Source organism: Nuphar pumila, chromosome 5, assembly GCF_984573655.1.
Source record: "Nuphar pumila chromosome 5, dmNupPumi1.hap1.1, whole genome shotgun sequence".
NCBI lineage: Eukaryota > Viridiplantae > Streptophyta > Magnoliopsida > Nymphaeales > Nymphaeaceae > Nuphar > Nuphar pumila.
This window is the reverse complement of record NC_143253.1, coordinates 40138118-40159912: the sequence shown is the minus strand read 5'-3', so window position 1 is coordinate 40159912 and position 21795 is coordinate 40138118. Positions and strand designations below refer to the sequence as shown.

At 36.9% G+C, this 21795-nt stretch overlaps 1 protein-coding gene across 2 annotated transcripts in view; it reads left to right on the top strand.

Moving 5' to 3' along the window:
- The window catches only part of LOC149837420 (putative protein phosphatase 2C 6), a 50083-nt gene extending 28288 nt beyond the window's left edge, over window positions 1–21795 (top strand). For both annotated transcript variants that reach the window (XM_090006030.1, XM_090006029.1), the window contains exons 3-6: window positions 19259–19645; window positions 19717–19834; window positions 20591–20814; window positions 20896–21795. In XM_090006030.1, coding sequence (XP_089862156.1) covers window positions 19259–19645; window positions 19717–19834; window positions 20591–20814; window positions 20896–21480 — 1314 coding nt within the window. In that variant the 3' untranslated portion in view covers window positions 21481–21795. The remainder of the gene's footprint in view (window positions 1–19258; window positions 19646–19716; window positions 19835–20590; window positions 20815–20895) is intronic.

The window sequence follows — 21795 nt, the reverse complement described above, 5'->3', positions numbered from 1 at the left end:
TCATCAAGCGTTATTAGATCCTAAGTGGAAGCAAGCGATGCAGGTTGAGATGGATGCCTTGCTCACATGCGACACATGGGAGTTGGTTGTTCCTCCCACTGATGCAGATATTGTTAGATGTAAGTGGTTCTACACCATTAAGTATAACTCGAATGGCTCAATCGAAAGATACAAGGCCCGGTTGGTCGCAAAAGGATATACTCAAACATATGGAGTTGACTTCTTTAAGACTTTTTCTTCAGTAGCTCGTCTTGGGACTATTCGGTTGGTCATATCTGTAGTTGTTCATTATGGGTGGAGTTTATGTCAGTTAGATGTGAAAAACGCCTTCTTATATGGGGATCTGTCTGAGACTGTGTACATGCAGCAACCTCTCGGGTTTGAGGTTCAGGGGGAGTGTAGCAAGGTGTGCAAAATAAAGAAGGCCATATATGGTCTTAAACAAAGTCCCCGTGCATGGTTTCAGAAGTTATTTGAAATTATGTCTGCATTTGGCTTCAACCGGTCATCTTCAGATCACTCATTGTTTATCAAGAAAACCTTTGTTGGTATTGTGGTTATGGTTGTATATGTAGACGATATTATTCTTACAGAGAGTAGTGCAAAAGACATCTCAGACACAAAGATTCATCTTCAGAAGCACTTTATCACAAAAGATCTCAGCTCTCTTAGATATTTCTTGGGTATAGAGGTGGCCAGAAACAGTAATGGGTTAGTTCTATCACAGAGAAAGTATGTACTTGACCTACTGCAGGAAACAGGGATGTTAGGCGCCAAACCAGCAAATATACTAATGGATCCTAAACTGCATATGTATAATGAAAAAGCTGAACCTATTGACAGTAGAAGTTTTAGATCCTTGGTTGGTAAACTTTTATATGTCACTGTAACAAGGCCATATATCTCCTTAGTCATGAGCAAGATAAGCCAATTCATGGACAAACCTACTCAAGTGCATTGGCAGGCAGCTATGATGATTCTCAGGTATTTGAAATCCTCTCTTGGAAAGGGATTGCTATATAAACAAAGCTCCAACCTTGATATAATTGCGTACTCAGATGCAGACTATGCAGGGGCCATCGATGATAGAAAGTCCACCATAGGGTTTTGCGTGCTTGTTGGAGGAAACTTAATTACTTGGAGAAGTAAAAAACAAATTGTGGTAGCTCGTTCCAGTGCTGAATCAGAATATAGAGCTATGGCTCAAACAACTGCTGAAATGATGTGGGTTCGGTCCATTATGAAAGATCTACAAGTGATGATTTCATCCCCAATGTTGATGATGTGATAATCAAGCAAGCTAACAATCCAGTTTTTCATGAGAGAACAAAACACATTGAAGTTGATTGTCACTATATACGTGACTTAGTGCAGGCGGGGCATATTTCTACTAGTCATGTGACTTCTGAAGACCAAGTTGTTGACATCTTCACCAAGCCTCTCGCAAGTGCAGGTTTATCAAGATGTTGCAGCAAGCTGAGCATGATAGATATATATGCTCCAACTTGAGGGGGAGTGTTAAAGTGTTAAATATTAATATTCATAAATCTTGGGGTGGTCATACGTAATTTTGTATAATTATGTATGACTACTTGTAATCTCGTTCCACCTAATCACCTATTTAAATAGGTGATTAGGGTTAATGAAAGATTGTGCTCTCTCTCTCTCTCTCTCTCTCTCGTCCATCTCTCTTTCTCTCGTCTCTCTAAAGTACAATCTAGGGTTGATTGAAAACAACACTTCTAACCATGAGAAAGAGAGAGAATACCACCGGAGGGTCTCATCGCCAGCAGTGCGTTGCCACCAGAGTGTGCTCGCCTCACCAGAGGGAGTGAGAGGAGAGGAGGGGGATGAGCGAGTTGGGCTATACCCCTATAGACTCTCCCCATTTTTATTTGTGTCCGGGTGTCCCGTCCGATGGTGTTCTATGGGGAGGGGCAGAACACCAAGACAGCATCTCATTGCCCGCAGGATGCCCATGAGCGTTCGCGCGTCCCCACGTTTGCATGGGTGCCGTGCAGGCACATGTGGGCCTCACGCGGCAGGCATCCTGCAGGCAGCCCTGTTTGCAGGATCAAGCACCCCTTAATGAGCCGAGCCCGAACAGCCCAAGCTCAGCTCGTTCGGCTCATTTCCCAGCCCTACTGGTATCAATTGATTATGTTCTCCCTTGTCCATGTCTCAAAGAAAGTCACCATCCAACCACTTCTTCAATGAAAAATATCCAAAAGAGAACCACTAAAGGCAAAAAACTGAAACCAGCAGCATATAATGAGACAAAAACCATTCTTATTATCTCAGCAAATTCCAACGTGATATCAGTCAAAACAGGTTACCGCCCCTATAAACCAACCATAAACACATCAAAACACCCAAAGTACTGAACAAACTGCTTCAAATCTGGTTTCACAGAATCTTCTCTCAAAGACAATCCAAATAGAAGTAACCTCAGCCCTCAAAAAGCCCAGAAACAACCAGAATTTATGAATTTTTAAATCTATCCAGAAATTCTTGTGTTGATCCATAAGTCACAAGAAAATTCATAGAAAATTTGAATCTCAACCGATCATCACAAAGTTTGACTCATAAATCTTCTAAATCCACTCTCTACTGAATCCCCAAATCAAACTAGGTGAAACTTACAAAGTTTAACCAGGTGTCATACCTATGGATGACACAAGGCTGATGTTAGCTTGCCTCCCTGAGATCAGTAGTTGATCATTTCTTCCCACTGTTTGAAGTTTTTGAAATCCCTTTGGATGTCTTCTTTGTTGCGGAATAGCTTTGATACCATATGAAAATCTATAAGAAAGAAGATAGATAAGAGGCAAGGTATCAATTACAATGCATGAAATCTTTAACAAACATTAGTATCCTTTATAAGCATCAAAATATCCAATTAGCACACATAATTCAGGCTTAGGATCTTTGTGAACATGGCATATGCAATCAAAACTCTTCAATTTGGAATAGTTTCTCACTTGCTCCTATGGAATCAAGGACAAAAACATTGAGAAAGTCAATCATTCACAACCATGACGAATCAAACTCCCTAAAGAACTTCTTGGGAAATTTTAGCATTCAACACATTACTTGGCTGCTTATTTATCAGAAAAGTGGTCATATGGAAAGCCTCACTCCTCAGCATCTTAGGCACACAGTGAACATTCATGCCAAATCCACTTTTGTGATGTTTCTATGCTTTCTTTTAGCCACTCCATTCTGCTGAATAGTGTTGGGGCATGAGAATTGTTCAATTCCATTGTCAAATATGTTTTTAACATATTGGATGTGTATTCTCTTCCCTTCACATTGAAAGATATGGTTTTTGAAATTGGTTCTCAACAAAGGACTTAAATTCCTTTAACATTTTAAATACTTCAGGCTTGTGTTTTGGAAAATAAAGCCATGTATATTTGGAGTAATCATCAATAATTATGACATTTATTGCTGGGTGATAAGACATTTACATTTCCTGCCAATTGATGGCCATGGTATAAGTATGACCCAACATAAACATCAATAAGAGGAATGACACCTGAAAACACAAGTGCACAAGAACAATGCCACTAAGGGCTACAATGTGTGCACACACACAAAAGCCTCTAATGGGCAAAATACAATAAGCCACAAAGAGCTAATACATCACACACAAAAGGAGCAAAAGAGCACAATAAAAATAAATAGAATTTGTAAGAAAATGAGAATCTTCCACGAAAGCACAAATGCTTGTAATCGGTGTCTATTAAAGACACTACAATCATAACCCACAAAAGAGTATAAAAGGAATAACGCAGATAAAATAATAAACCTTTATTTCATTCACATGAAAATACTTAAGAAACATTAATACAAAGGAGAGGGGATCACTCCTATTTATATACAAGGAGCGAGTAGGAGAGAAGAGCTTGTAAGGAGCTCTCATAGAGAGTCGTTGGAGCTCTATTTATAGCCATTGGACTAGCTCCAACGATTATACCAACTAGTAAAGATCTAGTTGAATCTTGACTAGTTTAAAGTCTAGTTCGAATCGAACTAGAAAAAAATAAAAATACAAAAGAAAAGAAAATAAAATAAAAAATAAATAAATAAAATATCATATTATTATAGTATATATAATTACATTTTTATATTTTTAACACTCCCCCTCAAACTTACGGTATAATGAGCTAAAGTTTGTTTAAGAGAAAATTATATCTATGAGCAGTGAGAGGTTTGGTGAAGAAATCCGCTAATTAATATTCTGATGTAACATACAACAGATCAATGGTTTCATGTAGATACTCTTCTCTGACATAGTGATAATCTATTTCAATATGTTTGGTGCGTTCATGAAATGTTCGGTTGCTGGCAATATATATCGCACTCTTATTGTCATAGCACATGCATGGAGCTTGTGTCACTTCAACTCCCATGTCAGCCAGCAGTCGTTTGAGCCAAACTACTTTCATTGTCGTGGTGGTCATGACGCAGTATTTAGGTTCGGTGGACGAAAGAGATACCTTCTGTTGCTTTTTTGCACCATCACAAAATCAAGGATTCACCTAAGAAAACACAAAAAAACAGTGGTTGAGTGTCTGTTATTGAGATCACCTCCCCAATCAGCATCAGTATAAACAATTAAATATAATGAAAATAAAGCAGACAAGAAGAAACCTTGTGAAATGGAGGACTTAATGTATCTAATAATACACAAAAGTGCTCACATGTGAACAGAAGTGGGAGCATGTTGAAACTAACTAGCTTTGTGTACAGTGTATGCTATATCAGGTCTAGTAATGAAAAGATAGAAAAGTGCTTCAATAAGCTATCTATAAGGAGTGAGATTATCAAGAGGTTCTTTATAATCGATTATCATTTTGATGTTGACAACTTTTGGAGTATCTACTTATCATCTGTAATTTCAGACTTGGAAACAATATTGAAACCAAATTTAGATTGAGATAATAAATAACCTCGAGGAGAATAAGCAACTTCAATTCTTAAGAAATATCTCAATAAACCTAAATTAGTCATTTCAAAATGATTTTTAAAAAGCTTTTTAATGTTTTCAACTCTCTGTTTGTCGCCTCCAGTGATCATGTCATTCATGTAAAAAAGAAGAAGAATAATCATTGCATCAGAAATCTTAATAAATAAAGCAGTGTCAGTCAAACAAGTTATAAATCTAATATCAAGTATAACATGACTAAACCTGTCATACTAGGCTTTTGGTGCCTATTTAAGGCCGTAAAGAGCCTTTTTTAAACGAAGAGCTTTACCCTTAGGAATACTAATACGAGCCTGTTCTTCGATATAAACTTCTTCAACTAGGTTTCCATTAAGAAAAACATTATTGACATCCATTTGAAATATGAGTCATTTTCTAATAGAAGCTAAGGCTATTAGTGTCCTGACGGTGGTCATTCGGGTAACTGGAGCATAAGTTTTTTCGTAATTGATGCCATACTCTTGAGAATATCCCTTGGCCACTAATTTGTCTTTATACCTTTCAAGAGTTTTGTCACTCTTGGTTTTAACTTTATAAACCCACCTACAACTTATAGGTTTTTTTCTTCGTGGAATATCTTGAATAGTCCAAGTAGGAATTCTGGATAACCTTGTGGTTTGTGCTTCGAAATATTTTTCCATTGCACATGGAAGATTGGATTCTCTACGTCTTGAGTATTGTAAACTGGTGTCCCTATGGGTTTGCTCTTCATTAGCAACATTATATTTAAAATCAATAGTATCATGACCATCATCTAAATCGTATTCATGGTCACATCCATCATATTTCAGAGTCAAATCTATCAAAAAAAAGAATATTCGGTTACTTAGTTTTTTCAAAATAAAAAAAACTTTCCTTTTTCAAGGATACATTTTTTGATACATACAATTTTTCAGTTTTAAAATCAAAACACCTATAGTCTTTGTTACTATCTGCATAACCTAAGAAGGCACAAGGAATGACACAGGGGGAGAGTTTATCATTTTTATTGGTGAAAACAAAACATTTGCATCCAAAAACTCTTAATATAGAGTAATCAAGAGATAATTTGACAAGTTTTTCAATTGGAGTTATATTTTTCAAAAAAGAAGAGGGCATTCGATTAATGAGATAGGTAGCAGTTAGGGCCCAAAACTCTTTTAAAACTTGATTTGCTATTAATAAAGTTTCAGTGGTTTCCATAATGTGTCGATGTTTTCGTTTGGCCAAACCATTTTGTTGTGGTGTGTGTGGACAAGATCTTTGATGTATAATGACATGTAAATTGAGATAGTCTTTAAATTCTTTTGACATAAATTCTCTCCCTGAATCAATGCGAAAAATAGAAATATCATTTTGAAATTTATTTTTAGTCATTTTGTGAAATGTTTGAAAATGTGAAAAAACATTTGATTTGTGCTTAAGGAAGTAAATCCAAGTATGCATAGAGAAGTCATCAACAAAAATTATATAATATGCATATCCGCCTTTTGATATGATTGGTGCAGGACCTTAAACATTTGAATATATTAACTCAAGTGGTCTAGATGAAACAAAAGTTCTATCATGAAATGGTAATCTTTTCATTTTACCAAGAATATAATCTTTACAAGCAAAACTTTCAGAATTACAAAATTTTTCTAAACTTGGAAAGTGTTGGATTTTAGATATATGAGGATGGCCAAGTCTTTTGTGTCATAGATCCAATTCTATTTTCTAAACATTATAACAAAAGGAATTCTTGGGTAATTCCAAAAACTCCATATAATAGAGTCCTCCTCTATGGCTTTTCCCAATCAGTTTCCCTGACTAGTGATCTTGTACCCAACAACCATGAGAAGAGAGAAAGATGTTACACTCATAATCAGATATTTGAGAGACAGATAAAAGGTTTATATTTAGTTTGAAAATATATCTAACTTTTGGAATAAAGAATTTTTTGGATTTGTGAATATTTTCAAAATTTTCTATTCCTTTTATTTCAAGAGATCTACCATCTGAAAACATTTAATACACTTGAGTTATTGTTAAGACATTCAAATAAATTATTGATGTTTGGAGTCATATGAAAAGAAGCACCAGAGTCAAGGAGCCAAAGAAAGTTACTGGGATCGGAGAAAGATGAGACAACGGTCCAGTTGAGAAAGATACTCCTTTGAGAAGAGGTTGAAGGATTTTCACTAATTGAGCCATGGATACAGGTGCGTCTTGATTGATCTGATCTTTGGATTCTTGTGATGAACCAACGGATGCAACCTTCTTTTCTTCTCTTTATTTAGAACATTGAGGCCTATAATGTATCGGTTCATGGTAATGATGGCAAATGACTTTATTTTTGTCATAATCATTATTTTGCCTACCAAAATAAGACGGTTCATTTTGGTGTAGATACAGCTAGAACGGAATAACGGTGTCAATAATAGAGGAAACTTTTCTTTTATGTAAAAGGGTCGATTTGGTGGTTTCAAATTCCAGCCTCAAACCATTTATGAATTAGTAAAAATGTTCTATATCGAATTGTTTTTGGCGAAGCTCGATATTTTCGGGACAATGTCACTTTGGCTCAAGAAGAGACAACTCATTATAATATTTCCTAATACTTTTATCTTTTTGAGTCAAAATCTGAACTTGCACATATGTGCAATGTCTTTAAGGGAATACATATTTCTAAGATATTCCAAGCCTTATTGGCATGCTCGAATTTGGCTAAACTAAAGCATTTCTTGATGTCAACGCTATTAATTAGCCATAACATAATTTTTGTATGCCCTATCCTTCATTTTTTTTCACTTTTTCTCATAAGTGACTAATGCTTTATTTTTCTCTCCTTCCGTGAGAAGCACCTCATTCTCATTCTCATTTTTTGTGAGAATTAGTTTAGGTTATGAATCGAAACCGTCTACTATTCCCCACAACCCTTTTTCTCAAATGTGATGTTTCATGATTGAAGCCCACGTCATATAATTTGACGGGCATGATGGTGATTTTATCATTGTCGTCCATTTTTATAAGAGTGAAGAAGAAAAGAGAGATGATAAGAGAGAAAAGGGAAAAAAAGAAAAAAGGGAAGAACAAAAGCACAATCATAATCTTGAGTAGCCAATGATCCTCCAAAACGTCTTCTTTCTTAAAAAAAAGATACTTAAATCACGAACAAAGCGATGAATCAACTTTTGTTAAAGCGGCACAAAAAATGAGGTAAAAACTCTCTAATATCTAAAAGCTTCCAAGTTCTGATACCATGTAAGGAAATGAGAATCTTCCACGAAAGCACAAATGCTTGTAATCGGTGTCTATTAAAGGCACTGTCATCATAACCCACAAAAAGGTATAAAAGAAATAACACAAAGATAAAATAATAAACCTTTATTTCATTCACATGAAAATGCTTAAGAAGCATTAATACAAAGGAGAGGAGATCACCCTTATTTTCATTCACATGAAAATGCTTAAGAAGCATTAATACAAAGGAGAGGAGATCACCCTTATTTATATACAAGGAGAAATAACACAATGATGGTGATTTTATCATTGTCGTCCATTTTTATAAGAGTGAAGAAGAAGAAGAAGAAGAAGAAGAAGAAAAGAGAGATGATAAGAGAGAAAAGGGAAAAAAAGAAAAAAGGGAAGAACAAGAGCACAATCACAATCTTGAGTAGCCAATGATTCCCCAAAACGTCTCCTTTCTTAAAAAAAAAAAGATACTTAAATCACGAACAAAGCGATGAATCAACTTTTGTTAAAGCGGCAAAAAAAATGAGGTAAAAACTCTTCAATATCTAAAAGCTTCCAAGCTCTGATACCATGTAAGGAAATGAGAATCTTCCACGAAAGCACAAATGCTTGTAATTGGTGTCTATTAAAGACACTGCCATCATAACCCACAAAAAAGGTATAAAAGAAATAACACAAAGATGAAATAATAAACCTTTATTTCATTCACATGAAAATGCTTAAGAAGCATTAATACAAAGGCGAGGAGATCACCCTTATTTATATACAAGGAGAGAGTGGGAGAGAAGAGTTGAGCTTTCATAGAGCGTAGTTGGAGATAGTCCAACGGCTCTATTTGTAGTCATTGGACTAGCTCCAACGGCTATACCAACTAGTCAAGATCTAGTTGGATCTTGACTAGTTTAAAGTTTAGTTCAAATCGAACGAGACAAAAATAAAAATATGAAAATAAAATATTATATTATATATAATTACATTTTTATATTTTTAACAAACTTTGTATTCAAAATGCTTTAAAAAGGCTTTAACAAGAGAGAGGCTGAAACCCTCTTTAAATAGGCCATAAAGCAGCTCAATAGAGTTGTTGGGGATCTCCCAACAACTATAAATAAAGAAAATGTCGTTTCACATTAAAGGGACACCAAACAAAAAAATAAAAAAAATAAAGAAAGATTACAATGTTGCCCCTAATGGGCAGCTCCTATTACATAAAATGCTCCTGGTGGGCATTACTAATTTACAATCATAGGAACATAATATATATACATATAAATGTATATATATACATAAACAAGATTATATATATATATATATATATATTAGTCATAGGCGCTAGGCGGAGCCTAGGCGGTGAGCCCCTAAAATGGCCTAAGCAGTACCCTAAATAAAATAAAAAAATATAAAAAACATAATGATGCAGAGTAGGATCAGATGGGCCTGTCCCGCGTGACCCAGGCACGGCCAGGGAACCTGTGTTAGATTTACAATCTCCAGGTCGTTCCACGCGTGAGAGCTGAGAAACAGAGAGAGATAGAGAAAGGGAGAGAGAAGTTGGGGAAAAACCGATACCCCTGTTATGTTAGGGTTGGCTGCTGTGTATACTCCTTTATATTAACCTGCTATTACAAAATTAGGGTACTAAAATACCCTCATTATAATAAAATATATTACACAATGCCATTAATGAGAAGTGAATGTCACGGGTCTGGATCTCCAGATCCATGACCCGTAACCAGAGAAAACACTTCTTTTCACCCTCCCTCAAGTTGTGCATGATCTTGAACCATGAACAACTTGCCTTTTAACATCCAAAATCTGTCTTTTGTCAATCCTTTTGTAAATATATCTGCCACTTGATCTGTAGTTCGAACAAATTCAGGCTCAATCTCTTTCTCTTTTACCTTTTGTCTCACAAAATGCTGGTCTATTTCAATATGTTTGGCACGACTGTGATGGATTGGATTAAAGGACATACTAATGACACTCTGGTTGTCACACAAAAGAAGTGATCGAGAGATCGATTCTCCAACTTCTGTCAGTAGATGTCTAATCCAAGTAGCCTCAGCAGTGGCGGCTGCCATTGACCTGTATTCAGCCTCTGTACTGGATCTGGCAACAGCCTTTTGTTTCTTACTACTCCAAGAAACCAAATTCATCCCAACAAATACACAATAGCCGGATACTGATCTGCGTTCATCTGGATCTCCTGCCCAGTCCGCATCAGAATAAATAGTGATCTCATGTGCATTTTGCCCATTTGTCTTTCGCTTATATATGAGACCATCCCCAACCGTTCCCTTCAGATATCGTAGTATCCGTTTAACTGCTTCCATATGTCCTTCACATGGTGCATGCATAAACTGAGAAACTTGATTCACCGAGTAGACTATATCAGGGCGAGTAAAAGTGAGGTATTGTAACATACCCACTATGCTACGGTACTGTGTGGGATTATCAAATGGATCTCCGTCTTGAGAGCTAAGCCTTTGATGAAGAACGCTAGGAGTGCTCAAGGGCTTGCAGCCTTTCATACCCGCTTTATTGAGAACATCAATGGTATACTTATGTTGAGTGAGAGTCATCTCTTCAGAAGTACTGTCGACTTCAACTCTAAGAAAGTATCGTAGTTTACCAAGGTCCTTCATTTTGAACTTCTGATTCAAGAGATGTTTGACTTCTTCAATGTGCTCATTGGAATTACCAGTGATGATGATATCATCCACATATCAACAACAGAGTAATTGTGTCTTGGTTCTTAAATATAAATAAGGAGTGGTCAAGAAGAGATTTCTTAAAACCATATTTTTGTATTTCAAGAGAAAAGCTGTCGAACCAAGATCGAGATGCCTGCTTCAATCCATATATTGCCCTTTTTAGTCTGCAGACATATTTTGTAGGATTACCTTCTGCGTAACCAGTGGGTTGTTCCATGTATACTTCTTCTCTCAAATCTCCATGAAGAAAAGCATTCTTCACATCAAGTTGGCTAATAGTCCATTGGTGTTCAATAGCTAAAGAAAGTATGACTCTGATTGTCCCCATCCTCACCACTGGACTAAAAGTTTCATCATAATCCTGTCCTTGCTCCTGTGTAAATCCTTTGGCTACAAGTCTCGCCTTGTATCGCTCTATAGTCCCATCTGGTTTATACTTTATTTTGTACATCCATTTCGAACCAACAACGTTTCTGTCAGGTGGTCTTGGCACGACATCCCACGTACCACATTCATGTAGAGCTTCCATCTCCTCATTCATTGCTTCAATCCATCTTCTGGAATTTGACACTTGAGAGAACGTTGTGGGTTCATCTTTTTTATTCAAGGCTGTTAGAAAAAGTTGAAAATCTAATGAGAAATTTTCATAACTGATCCACCTTTCAATTGGATGGCGAGAACGTGTGGATCTTCTAGTATCAACGATTTTGGATGTAGAGGATGCGTCCACATCCGAATTAACTATGGTGGGCGGCTCTTTTTCTCGTCGAGTGTAGACGAGGCCTTTATACCTTTCTGGATTCAAAGTTGGGTCTATATTTTCATGGGTAATCATTTCATCAGTAGACACAGATCTCTTATCCTTTTGAGTGCAGTTTGAGCAAACATCACTAGCTCCTGAGAGAAGTTCATAATTCAACCAAGGATAATAAGCCTCAACTTTAGGTTTTGATTCTGAAGAACTAGTACATCGACAATCAAAATTCAATTCATCGAAGATGACATTTCTTGATATTTTGATGCGCTTGCTCACTGGATCATAGCACCTGTACCCTTTATAGTCATCAGCATAACCCACAAATCTGTACTTCAGGGCCTTATCCTGAAACTTATGCCTCATTGAACTGTCAACATGAACATAGCATAAACAACCAAACACATGCAAATCATAATAGTTGGGATGTACACCAAAAAGAGACAAGTAAGGAGACTTGTTTTCCAAAACAGTCATGGGCAATCGATTTATCACATGAACCGCAGAATGAAAAGCCTCTGTCCATAAAGTGATCGGAAGACTACTGTCATGCATCAGGCTCATCGCACTCTCAACAATATGGTGATGCTTCCTTTCAGCAATCCCATTCTGCTGAGGTGTGTGTGGGCAAGACACCTTTTTCCTTATCCCGTTACTTTAAAGAAAGTTAGTAAAGTCAATGGAGGAGAATTCACCTCCTCCGTCACATTGGAAACTTAGGATGTTTTCAGAAAATTGGTTTTTGACAAAGGAATGGAAGTTACGGAACAACTTGAAAGTCTCAGATTTATGTTTCATGAAAAATATTCAAGAATAGCGAGAATAACTGTCAACAAATAAAAGATAATATCTAGTTCCAGATATGGAAGCAACTGGAGCAGGCCCCCAAACATCAAAACAGATAGTCTCAAAAGGTCTTGAAGCTCTTTTATTGATAGAATGAAATGGTAAAACATGACTCTTACATAAGAGACAACTAGAACATTTGTTGTCATTGACATTTATTCCTAAACTTGACTTGGGAATGAGGTTATTTGAAACAAGCTTTTCAATGAAACTACTACTGCAGTGACCTAGACGACCATGCCAAAGGTTTGGCTTATTGATTTCAGAGACACTGAAAACACAGGTAGGATTTTCAGAAGGCAACGATGATTGGAGCTTCAAGTTTGGGTCTGCAGAGCGAATATGTGTTGAAGGATCTTCTTGAAAAACATACATATTGCCTTGCCGTTTTCCTCTAGCGAACGTCTCCTTCGTGCAGAGATCCTTGACAAGAACAGAAGAGGGAGTAAATTCAACTGAGGCTTTGATATCATCAACAAGTTTAGAAACTGAAACGTTGTTTTTCTTGATATTAGGGGCATAAAGAACCTTTGAAAGGTTGATGGAAGATTCGAGCAAGGGTATAATGGAGTTTCCAATATGCGAGACAGAGTGGTGTGATTCATCTCCAGTAACTATACTACTTCCACCAATGTAAGGAACAAGTTTTAGGAGCTTACTTGCATCACCAGTAATGTGAGTCGCTGCGCTAGAGTCCACATACCAAGTACCTTGCTCATTTTGTTTCAGATTCAATTCTGCTAATGCTGACAACAATAACTCTTTTATTTCTCTGTTGGTTCTTGTACTGTCTGTGCCTCTTTTTGCTTCAGTTTGTGTTGATTCTCCTTTATTTAGGGGATTGAACCAGCAGTTAGCTTTGATATGCCCCTTTTTATTACACAGAAAGCAGGTAGGAATTGGCCTCTGTCTTTGTGGATTGGTATATGTGTTGGGTGTAGGCAATAATCCACGACCTCCTTGACCACTTCTCCCTTGTGCTTCCTTTCCCTTGATATCATAGCTTCCTCGTCCTCGTGCATAAGTAACCCCTGTAGCAAGAACTTCTTGTGCCCCAGTATGTATAGATGATTCTTCAGAAAATCCCTTTAAATTCATCTCATATTGCAACAATTTTGCACGCAGATCTTCAAAGTTGGGTAGCTCAGGTAAACATAACAGGAAAGTGACGATCATATGATAGTCGTGTCCCAATCCACTGAGGGTTTGCTGTACCAAATCTTTATCAGTAACTGTACTTCCAACAACTGCTAGCTGATCTGTGATAACCTTCATTTTGTTCAAATATTCCATGATGGTCATGGAATCCTTTAGTTTTGGGATGAAGGCGTAGTTGTTGTGGTCATGGAATCCTTTCTTAACATTTGAAATTCTCTTTTAAGAAACATAATCCTGGCCTGAGAAACCTGTGAGTATGTATGAACAAGTCTGTTCCAAAGTTGCATGGCAGTGCAATCATCTGGAATGGCTACAAGTACCTCTTGAGACAGTGTAAATGTAATATAAGCAACTAGCGCTTGGTCTCTTTTCATCCAAGCCATAAATTCAGGATTTCTAACATATACTGTAGTAGATTCCCCTTTGTTGTCCCTTTCTTCTCGTGATATGAACTCAGGAGGAACTAGAATAGATCCATCCAGATGTCCAAAAAGATCCTGACTCCTAATGAAAGGTATGATTTGCCTCTTCCAAGTCAAGAAGTTACCATTATTTAATTTTTCAGACACGAGTTGGCTGAGGAAACTTGAAGAAAGAACCGACTGGCTAGGAAGTGAATCCATGAAAAGAAGTGGGTTCAGCACAATTTGCCTATAGTTTCTGTAACCTTTTTTTTTTTGCAGAAACTAAATCAGATCAATGGCTATCAGATTGTTGATTTGAAACAGAAATTGAATATCTATCAGATTTCTTATTTGTATAGGAATGGAATATTGGGTATGAAAATAACACAAAAAATTTGTGAATATGAATTCCCACTTGATATTGACGCAATGCTTTCAAGCTAAAGGAGATAAAATAGAAGAAATGAGAGTGGATCGGCTTGATCAGATCTGATCAAGGATGCAGCTGAATCAAAATAGGGCCTGATTGCGTGATTAGATCACGTTGTGATCAAGAATGATAAACAGGGTATATTAATGACAGAAAAAGGTATTTTCAACAAAGGATTTGAGTCGAAAATCTAGGCTGAGTCACTCAGTCCTCTCTGAGTTGACTCAGATTAGATTGGGAGATAGTTTGATCAGATCTGATTAACGTCAGATCTGATCAAGTTCAGGAAACAGAAATGAAACTGTAGGGAGAAGAAGGAAGGAAGGCAGATCTGAATGATGTCAGGTCTGGTTGAGAAGAAAAGAATGGGATTGGGTCAGTCGTGAACATGGACTGGGTCAATCATGAACCAAAAAAAAAATAGATGAGATGGGGGGGACAGACCAAAAAAATATTTTCTTGACTTAGAAGAGGAAATCGAGAAGGGATAGATCTTTCAGACGTACCTTTGAGATCGATTCTAGTTTCAACTGAAGCGTGGCTCTGATACCATGTTAGATTTACAATCTCCAGGTCGTTCCACGCGTGAGAGCTGAGAAACAGAGAGAGATAGAGAAAGGGAGAGAGAGGTTGGGGAAAAACCGATACCCCTGTTATGTTAGGGTCGGTTGCTGTGTATACTCCTTTATATTAACCTGCTATTACAAAATTAGGGTACTAAAATACCCTCATTATAATAAAATATATTACACAATGCCATTAATGAGAAGTGAATGTCACGGGTCTGGATCTCCAGATCCATGACCCGTAACCAGAGAAAACGCTTCTTTTCAACCTGACCCACAGGGGATGGACGATCGGACCCAGGACCCAGGAGACGTCTTCAATCGCAGGTAAGGTGACCCGATGCAGGGACGTGACCCTACGCACCTACTCCAGACAAGGGAAGGCCTGGATCGTCCCAGATCCATCTGCAGAGTGAAGACGTCTCGGGTCCAGGATCGGACCCGAGACCCGGGTCCACTAGCAGGCTTTAAAAACCCTCTTCTAGGGTTGCGTGAGGCAGAGAATCTGGAATATTGCAGTAGCCTTCTTCTTCTTCTTCTTCTTCTTCTTCTTCTTCTTCTTCTTCTTCTTCTTCTTTTCTGTCAGCAGTTTTTCTTTGGGTTTTCTTTATTCTTTTTTATTGCTTGTCTTATTTTGTTTATGTTCACCCCATTGTTCGATTGAGAATCATATTGAAATAAAAGCAAGTGCCATCGTTTCGGTGGACATTCTTCTTATCTTCTACGCATCGCACGACTGTGAGAGTCATGCCATCGTCTTCCACAACCAAGTGCATCAAAGTCGATCCCCTCGCTCATCACATAATAAGAAACATGTATACAATATAAAATCAATCAATAAGAAGCAATAGACAAATAATATGTTGAACACTGTAAATCAATTATATTACGTAACTTTAACTTGCTCAAACAAATTAAAAGTAAATTAACAATTGAATAAACAAACCATACAACTAACAATGTGAATGAACAATACACAAAAAATAAAATCATGTATACAACAAAATTAACAACAATAATAGACATGATACAAGCAATAGACAACTAATGTCTTCTTCTTTTCAACAATAGACATAATACAAGCAATAGACAAATAACATGTCTTCTTATTTTTCTTCTCAACAATAAACATAATACGAGCAATAGACAAATAACATGTCTTCTCCTTCTCGAAAAAGAAAACACATGATATTTCAAAAAAAAAATCTTAAAAAAAAAGCCTAAGCGGTCGTAGCCTAGATGGCGCCTAAGCGGTAATATAGGGCCCCACCGCCCAAACCTGGTCGCCCAAGCAGTGGGGCTGCCCCTAGGTCGCCTAGGCACTACCTTTGACAACTAAGTATATATATATATATATATATATATATATATATATATATATATATATTAACATGTCCCCTCAAACTGACAGTGAGAACACTGAGAGTTTGCCAAGAAGAAAAAAAAAGAAAAGTGAGGCGATAACAGAACTTTGGTGAAGAAGTCTACAAGCTAATATTATGATATAACATAAGGAGGCTCAATAGTGTCGTTTAGAAATTCTTCTCGAACATATCAAACTCCTTAGCCAAACAAGTTCAGTATTAGTAGTTGTCATTGCTTTGTACTCTGTTTCAGTGAAAGCCAACAACTTTTATTGCTTCTTACATCTCCATGATATAAGTGAATCCCCAAGAAATACACAATATCCTGTAGTAGAAATACGATTATTGGGGTTACCACCCCAATCAGAGTCAGGATAAGCAATTAAGTTAAGCGATGCAGAGGATAACAAAAGTCCTTTTGTCATTGTCCCCTTTAGATATTTGACATCAACCATGTGAACAGTAGTAGGTGTATACTGAAATTGACTTGCACTATGAATAGCATGTACTATATCCGGCCTGGTGATAGATAAGTAGCTAAGAGACTCAATCAACTGATGATAGGGAGTGGGATCCTCTAAAGGAGCTCCATCATTAGCCCTCATCTTTGCATTGATCATATATGGGGTATCCACTTTTTTCGTCAGTAAGACCAGATTTAGCAATAATATCCGATGCAAGCTTCATCTGAAAAAGCACGTACCCCTAGGGAAATATGCAACTTCAATACCTAAAAGGATCTCAAAAAATTAAGGTTAGACATATCAAAAAAAAATTAAAATATTTTTAATTTCTTCACTGTCTTTTTTATCACTCCCAATGATAATCATATCATCAACATATAATAACAAGATAATTATACTGTTTCTTACATTTCTCACAAAATTTAAAATAATTCCATCATTAATTAACTAAGCTTAGTAATTTAAATGTCACTGAGATATAGTTAACAACTAAATATCCATTAAATCTAATTAACAATTAAATAGTTAATTGGTAAATAAATAGAAATTAAATTTAATTAATAAATAAATCCCAATTTAAAGTTAATCAGCGATTAAATGCAAATTAAATCTAATTAGCAAATATATGTTAATTAAATATAACTAACAATTAAATAAAATTGACAAATAAGTGCCAGTTAAGTATACTTACCAAATAAATGCCAATTAATTCATAAAATAGCAATTTAACTTATAATCCATACTTAAATGCCAGTTTAATATAAAATAATAATTGCCACTTCATTCCTGAAATTCCCATTCCTAATATGCAAAATTTGGAAATATTACAAATAGTCCCTTACAATGTTATGAAAAGTGTTGAGGCGTAGCGAAGCACTCCACCAAAAATGAAGCGAGGCCTCAAAAATATATTTTTAAAAACTTTTAAAAAAATTTAAAAAAAAATATCTAAAAATACAAATAAATAAAAATTGCTTTATTCATGAAGCATCAACCATTATAAAATAAGAAATATCAAATAAATATCAAATAAATATCAAAAAATATGAGAATAACATGTAAAACAGTAGAAGTAATATTAACACAACTTGATCTATCTAAGTATCTAACAAATAAAATATGAGCATTCAATGGAAATTTAAGTAACAAAATCACTAACAATCAAATTCCTCAACACCATCATTTAATGCACACAAATTCATCTAAATTTAAGTAACAAAATCACTAACAAACATTAGGCTAATTTTTCATGCATGCTTGTTTGAAAAATTAGCTCTATCAAACTACTGAAATCACACATAATAATTCATATCTACACTTGGTCTCACAAACAAAAAAAACTAACAATTTCATTTAACAAAACAATATTTTTAATTTTCACGATTTAATGGTCAATTACATGTACATACATAGTCACATGCATATTTGCAAATAATTACACAAACTGAAAGTAACAATTTCACATATATGATTTTTATATAAACAAACTAACAAAATTGACATATACAATTTTTATATACAGTCAATTAATTGCAAAAAAATCCAGTCATTGTGAAGAAGGAGGAGGATGAAAGAAGAACGGAAGCAGCAAAAGAAGAAGACCGGAAGAAGAAAAGGAAGGAGATAAGAAGGAAACAAGAAAAAAAAAAAGAAGAGAGGAAGAAGAAGAGGGAAAAAAGAAAAATAAGTAGAAAGAAGAGAAGGACGGAGAGAGAGGGGGTGGGGGTACGTGCCTGGTGCTCTTCTTTTTTTTCTTCGTCGGCTTCTTCTTATATATATATATATATAGAGAGAGAGAGAGAGAGAGAGAGAGGAGTGCCCTAACCCATCGGGCCTCCCCTTTTTTTTTACGTATTAGATTTGGGTCAAATGGGGGCTTTGACCCCCATTTGACCCAATCAGTTTGAGGTGTGCACCTTAGCCTGAGGCGTACGCGTCGGGCCTTTTGCGCTACACATTCACGTATCAAGGCACAAAGGCCCTCACCTTGGGGCAAGACGTGCTTTTCACAATTTATGCTTTGCTTCATTTTTGGTGGAGCACTTTGCTACGCCTCAACGCATGGTCTTTTGATGTAGTTGCTAGGCATGATGACTCTTTTCATCAGTGTAAGATCATGTGGAAATTAGCTGCATGGTTTAGAGGAATTTAAGTGGTGAAACTGCTGGTTCTGGTCTGTTGTTTCTAATCAGGAAAATCACACTTTAATACCTGTTATGTTAGCATATTTCATGTTGATTTCTTCGATAGTCTATATACCTATATGATTCGTTCTTGATGAGATTCGCTACATGTATTTCTATATGTATCTATGCCTTGCTCACATAATTACATATGATTGGTCTCTCTTGTTAGAACTTTTGCTCAAGAAGCGGCACTGTTTTTTGTGGAGTATTTGATGGGCATGGTCCATTTGGGCATATGGTTGCTAGAAAAGTCCGAGATTCTCTTCCTTTGAAGCTTTGCTCTCACTGGAAAGTTAATGATACCATCCAGAACAGCCTTTCTGAAAGCAACAGTGCAGCTGGAAGCATGAACTCCGAAGAAACAGCATCCATTAGTGTAGATGATGAATGGGGGGAGTCCCTTCATCTTGATGATAATGAAAAGCTTCCCGAGATGTATCTGACACTCAAACAGTCTTTCTTGAAGGCATTTAAGGTAATGGATAAGGAGCTAAAACTGCATCCGACAATTGATTGCTTCTGCAGTGGAACTACTGCTGTCACATTGGTGAAGCAGGTAATGGTTGATGGATTTTTTTTCAGTGAACACCTACATCATGTTGTAGCTGATGAAACTTTTATGTCCAGGGTCAGGATCTTGTGATTGGAAATGTTGGTGACTCGAGAGCGATACTGGGTACAAGAGATGAAGATGGCTCTTTGCATGCCATGCAACTTACTGTAGATCTAAAACCCAATCTGCCAAGTATGTTGTGTTTTACCAAGAGTTTTCTTATGCATCAATGGCATGTCAATTTGTAATCCAGCCAGCTGGTGCAGTAAAACACAAAAAAACTATCAAAAACTGACCAAAGAAAGGAAATAAAAAAAAAAGGAAACAGTAGGCTGGTCATTGTTGAGTTGTCTCAGGATCTAGACTAGCTGTTCTTCCAACTTCCTGTCTCGGTTAGTATGGCCATTCCTTTGCTGGGTTCTCTGACCTCCTCTAACTGATTTGATCTTTCACTTTAAATCACATCATAAATCCAAAGTGCATTTTCTTGTGATTGGAACAACCATATTCCTGGATTTCTGAACTATAAAAAAGTGTGCCTGAAGCCTGATTATGAGGTAATAATACCTCTGGAACAATTTTTACCATCTGTCAGAAACCTTTAGGGCCTTGCCCCTGAATTAAAAACCCTTGATAGATTTAAATGTTAAATTTATCACCAGGTTGTGGATACAAGAACGATTTACTGGATTCCAATATAGGACGTCAGAAAAGGATACGGATCATGATTCTTGCATGGCCTTTATCCTAGGTTTTTCATTGAGAATGTTAAATCTTGACCAGATGTGTTTTAGGAGAAGAAATCAAAACAAGTCATTGACGTTTTTTCTATTTATCTGATCTTTTTAGCAAATTCTAATTTTATATGTGATCACTGTCTATAGGATGAATGATTTAACTGCATTGCTTTGCCTCAGATGTCTTAAAATCCATTTGTTTCATTTATAGGGGAAGCTGAGAGAATCCAGCAATGCAAAGGAAGAGTTTTTGCATTGCATGACGAGCCAGAGGTTGCACGCGTTTGGTTGCCTAATAATGATTCCCCTGGCTTGGCTATGGCTAGAGCTTTCGGGGACTTCTGTCTGAAGGATTTTGGTCTTATTTCTGTTCCAGATGTATCCTACCACCACGTGACAGAAAGAGATGAATTTATTGTTCTGGCAACTGATGGGGTATAAATCAACTTCTTTGTTGTGTTTCAGCATTCCATCTTTTACTCGGATGAAAGCGCTTTTAAAATCAGCACCTTGCAGGTATGGGATGTGCTTTCAAACAAGGAAGTTGTTGATGTTGTGGCTTCAGCACCAAGTCGTGCAACAGCTGCCCGAGCGCTTGTTGAATGTGCAGTACGGGCTTGGCGGCTCAAGTTTCCTACATCCAAGAGTGATGACTGTGCTGCAGTTTGTCTGTTTCTGAAAAACCCCTCCTCATCCGTTCAGTCAAGTGCAAGAGCTTCAGAGGTAAAGGAATCACTGTTGCCCACACCTATGTCTACGGAAGCGGTAGAGGTGCGAATCACTAGTTCAACGATAGAAGATTCAGGTGGGAAGTCCGGGGGTCCTGTGGCAGCAATAGGAGCTCCTTCTCAGAACCCTGTGTCTACTGCTACCGGAAACACCCACATTGATGATGAAATAGTACCTGTTTCTGAATCAAATGATGAAACAAAACAAACTGAGAGGTCCCATTCAAGGAGGAGCCTTGCAGAATGCATTTTGACTGCAGAAGATGAAGAGTGGTCTGCACTTGAAGGCGTGACAAGAGTAAACTCTCTTCTAAACCTTCCAAGATTCTTTACTGGGGACAAAAGGTCAAGTAGCTGGAGGAAATGGTTGTAGATGCTTTATATCTCGAGTATACGTTAGGAGATTGAAGCTGCAATGGGCTCTGGATTTCCAACAATTCTCATGGCAACCAGCTTCATGCCGTCTTTTGGAATTGAATTCAATTTATCTTGGACCATCAATCGTCTTCTGTTTTGACAAGGTGTAATGTATATATGTTTTTTTGCTCTCGTTGCATTGAGCCTGGTGCTGCTCCTAACTACCATCCATTCTTCAACCATACTTTATGCCCGAAATATACATGTGCTTGAATTGGAGATGAAGCCGGACATGTCCGATGAGGACGAAAGAATCAAGTGCATCCCCACA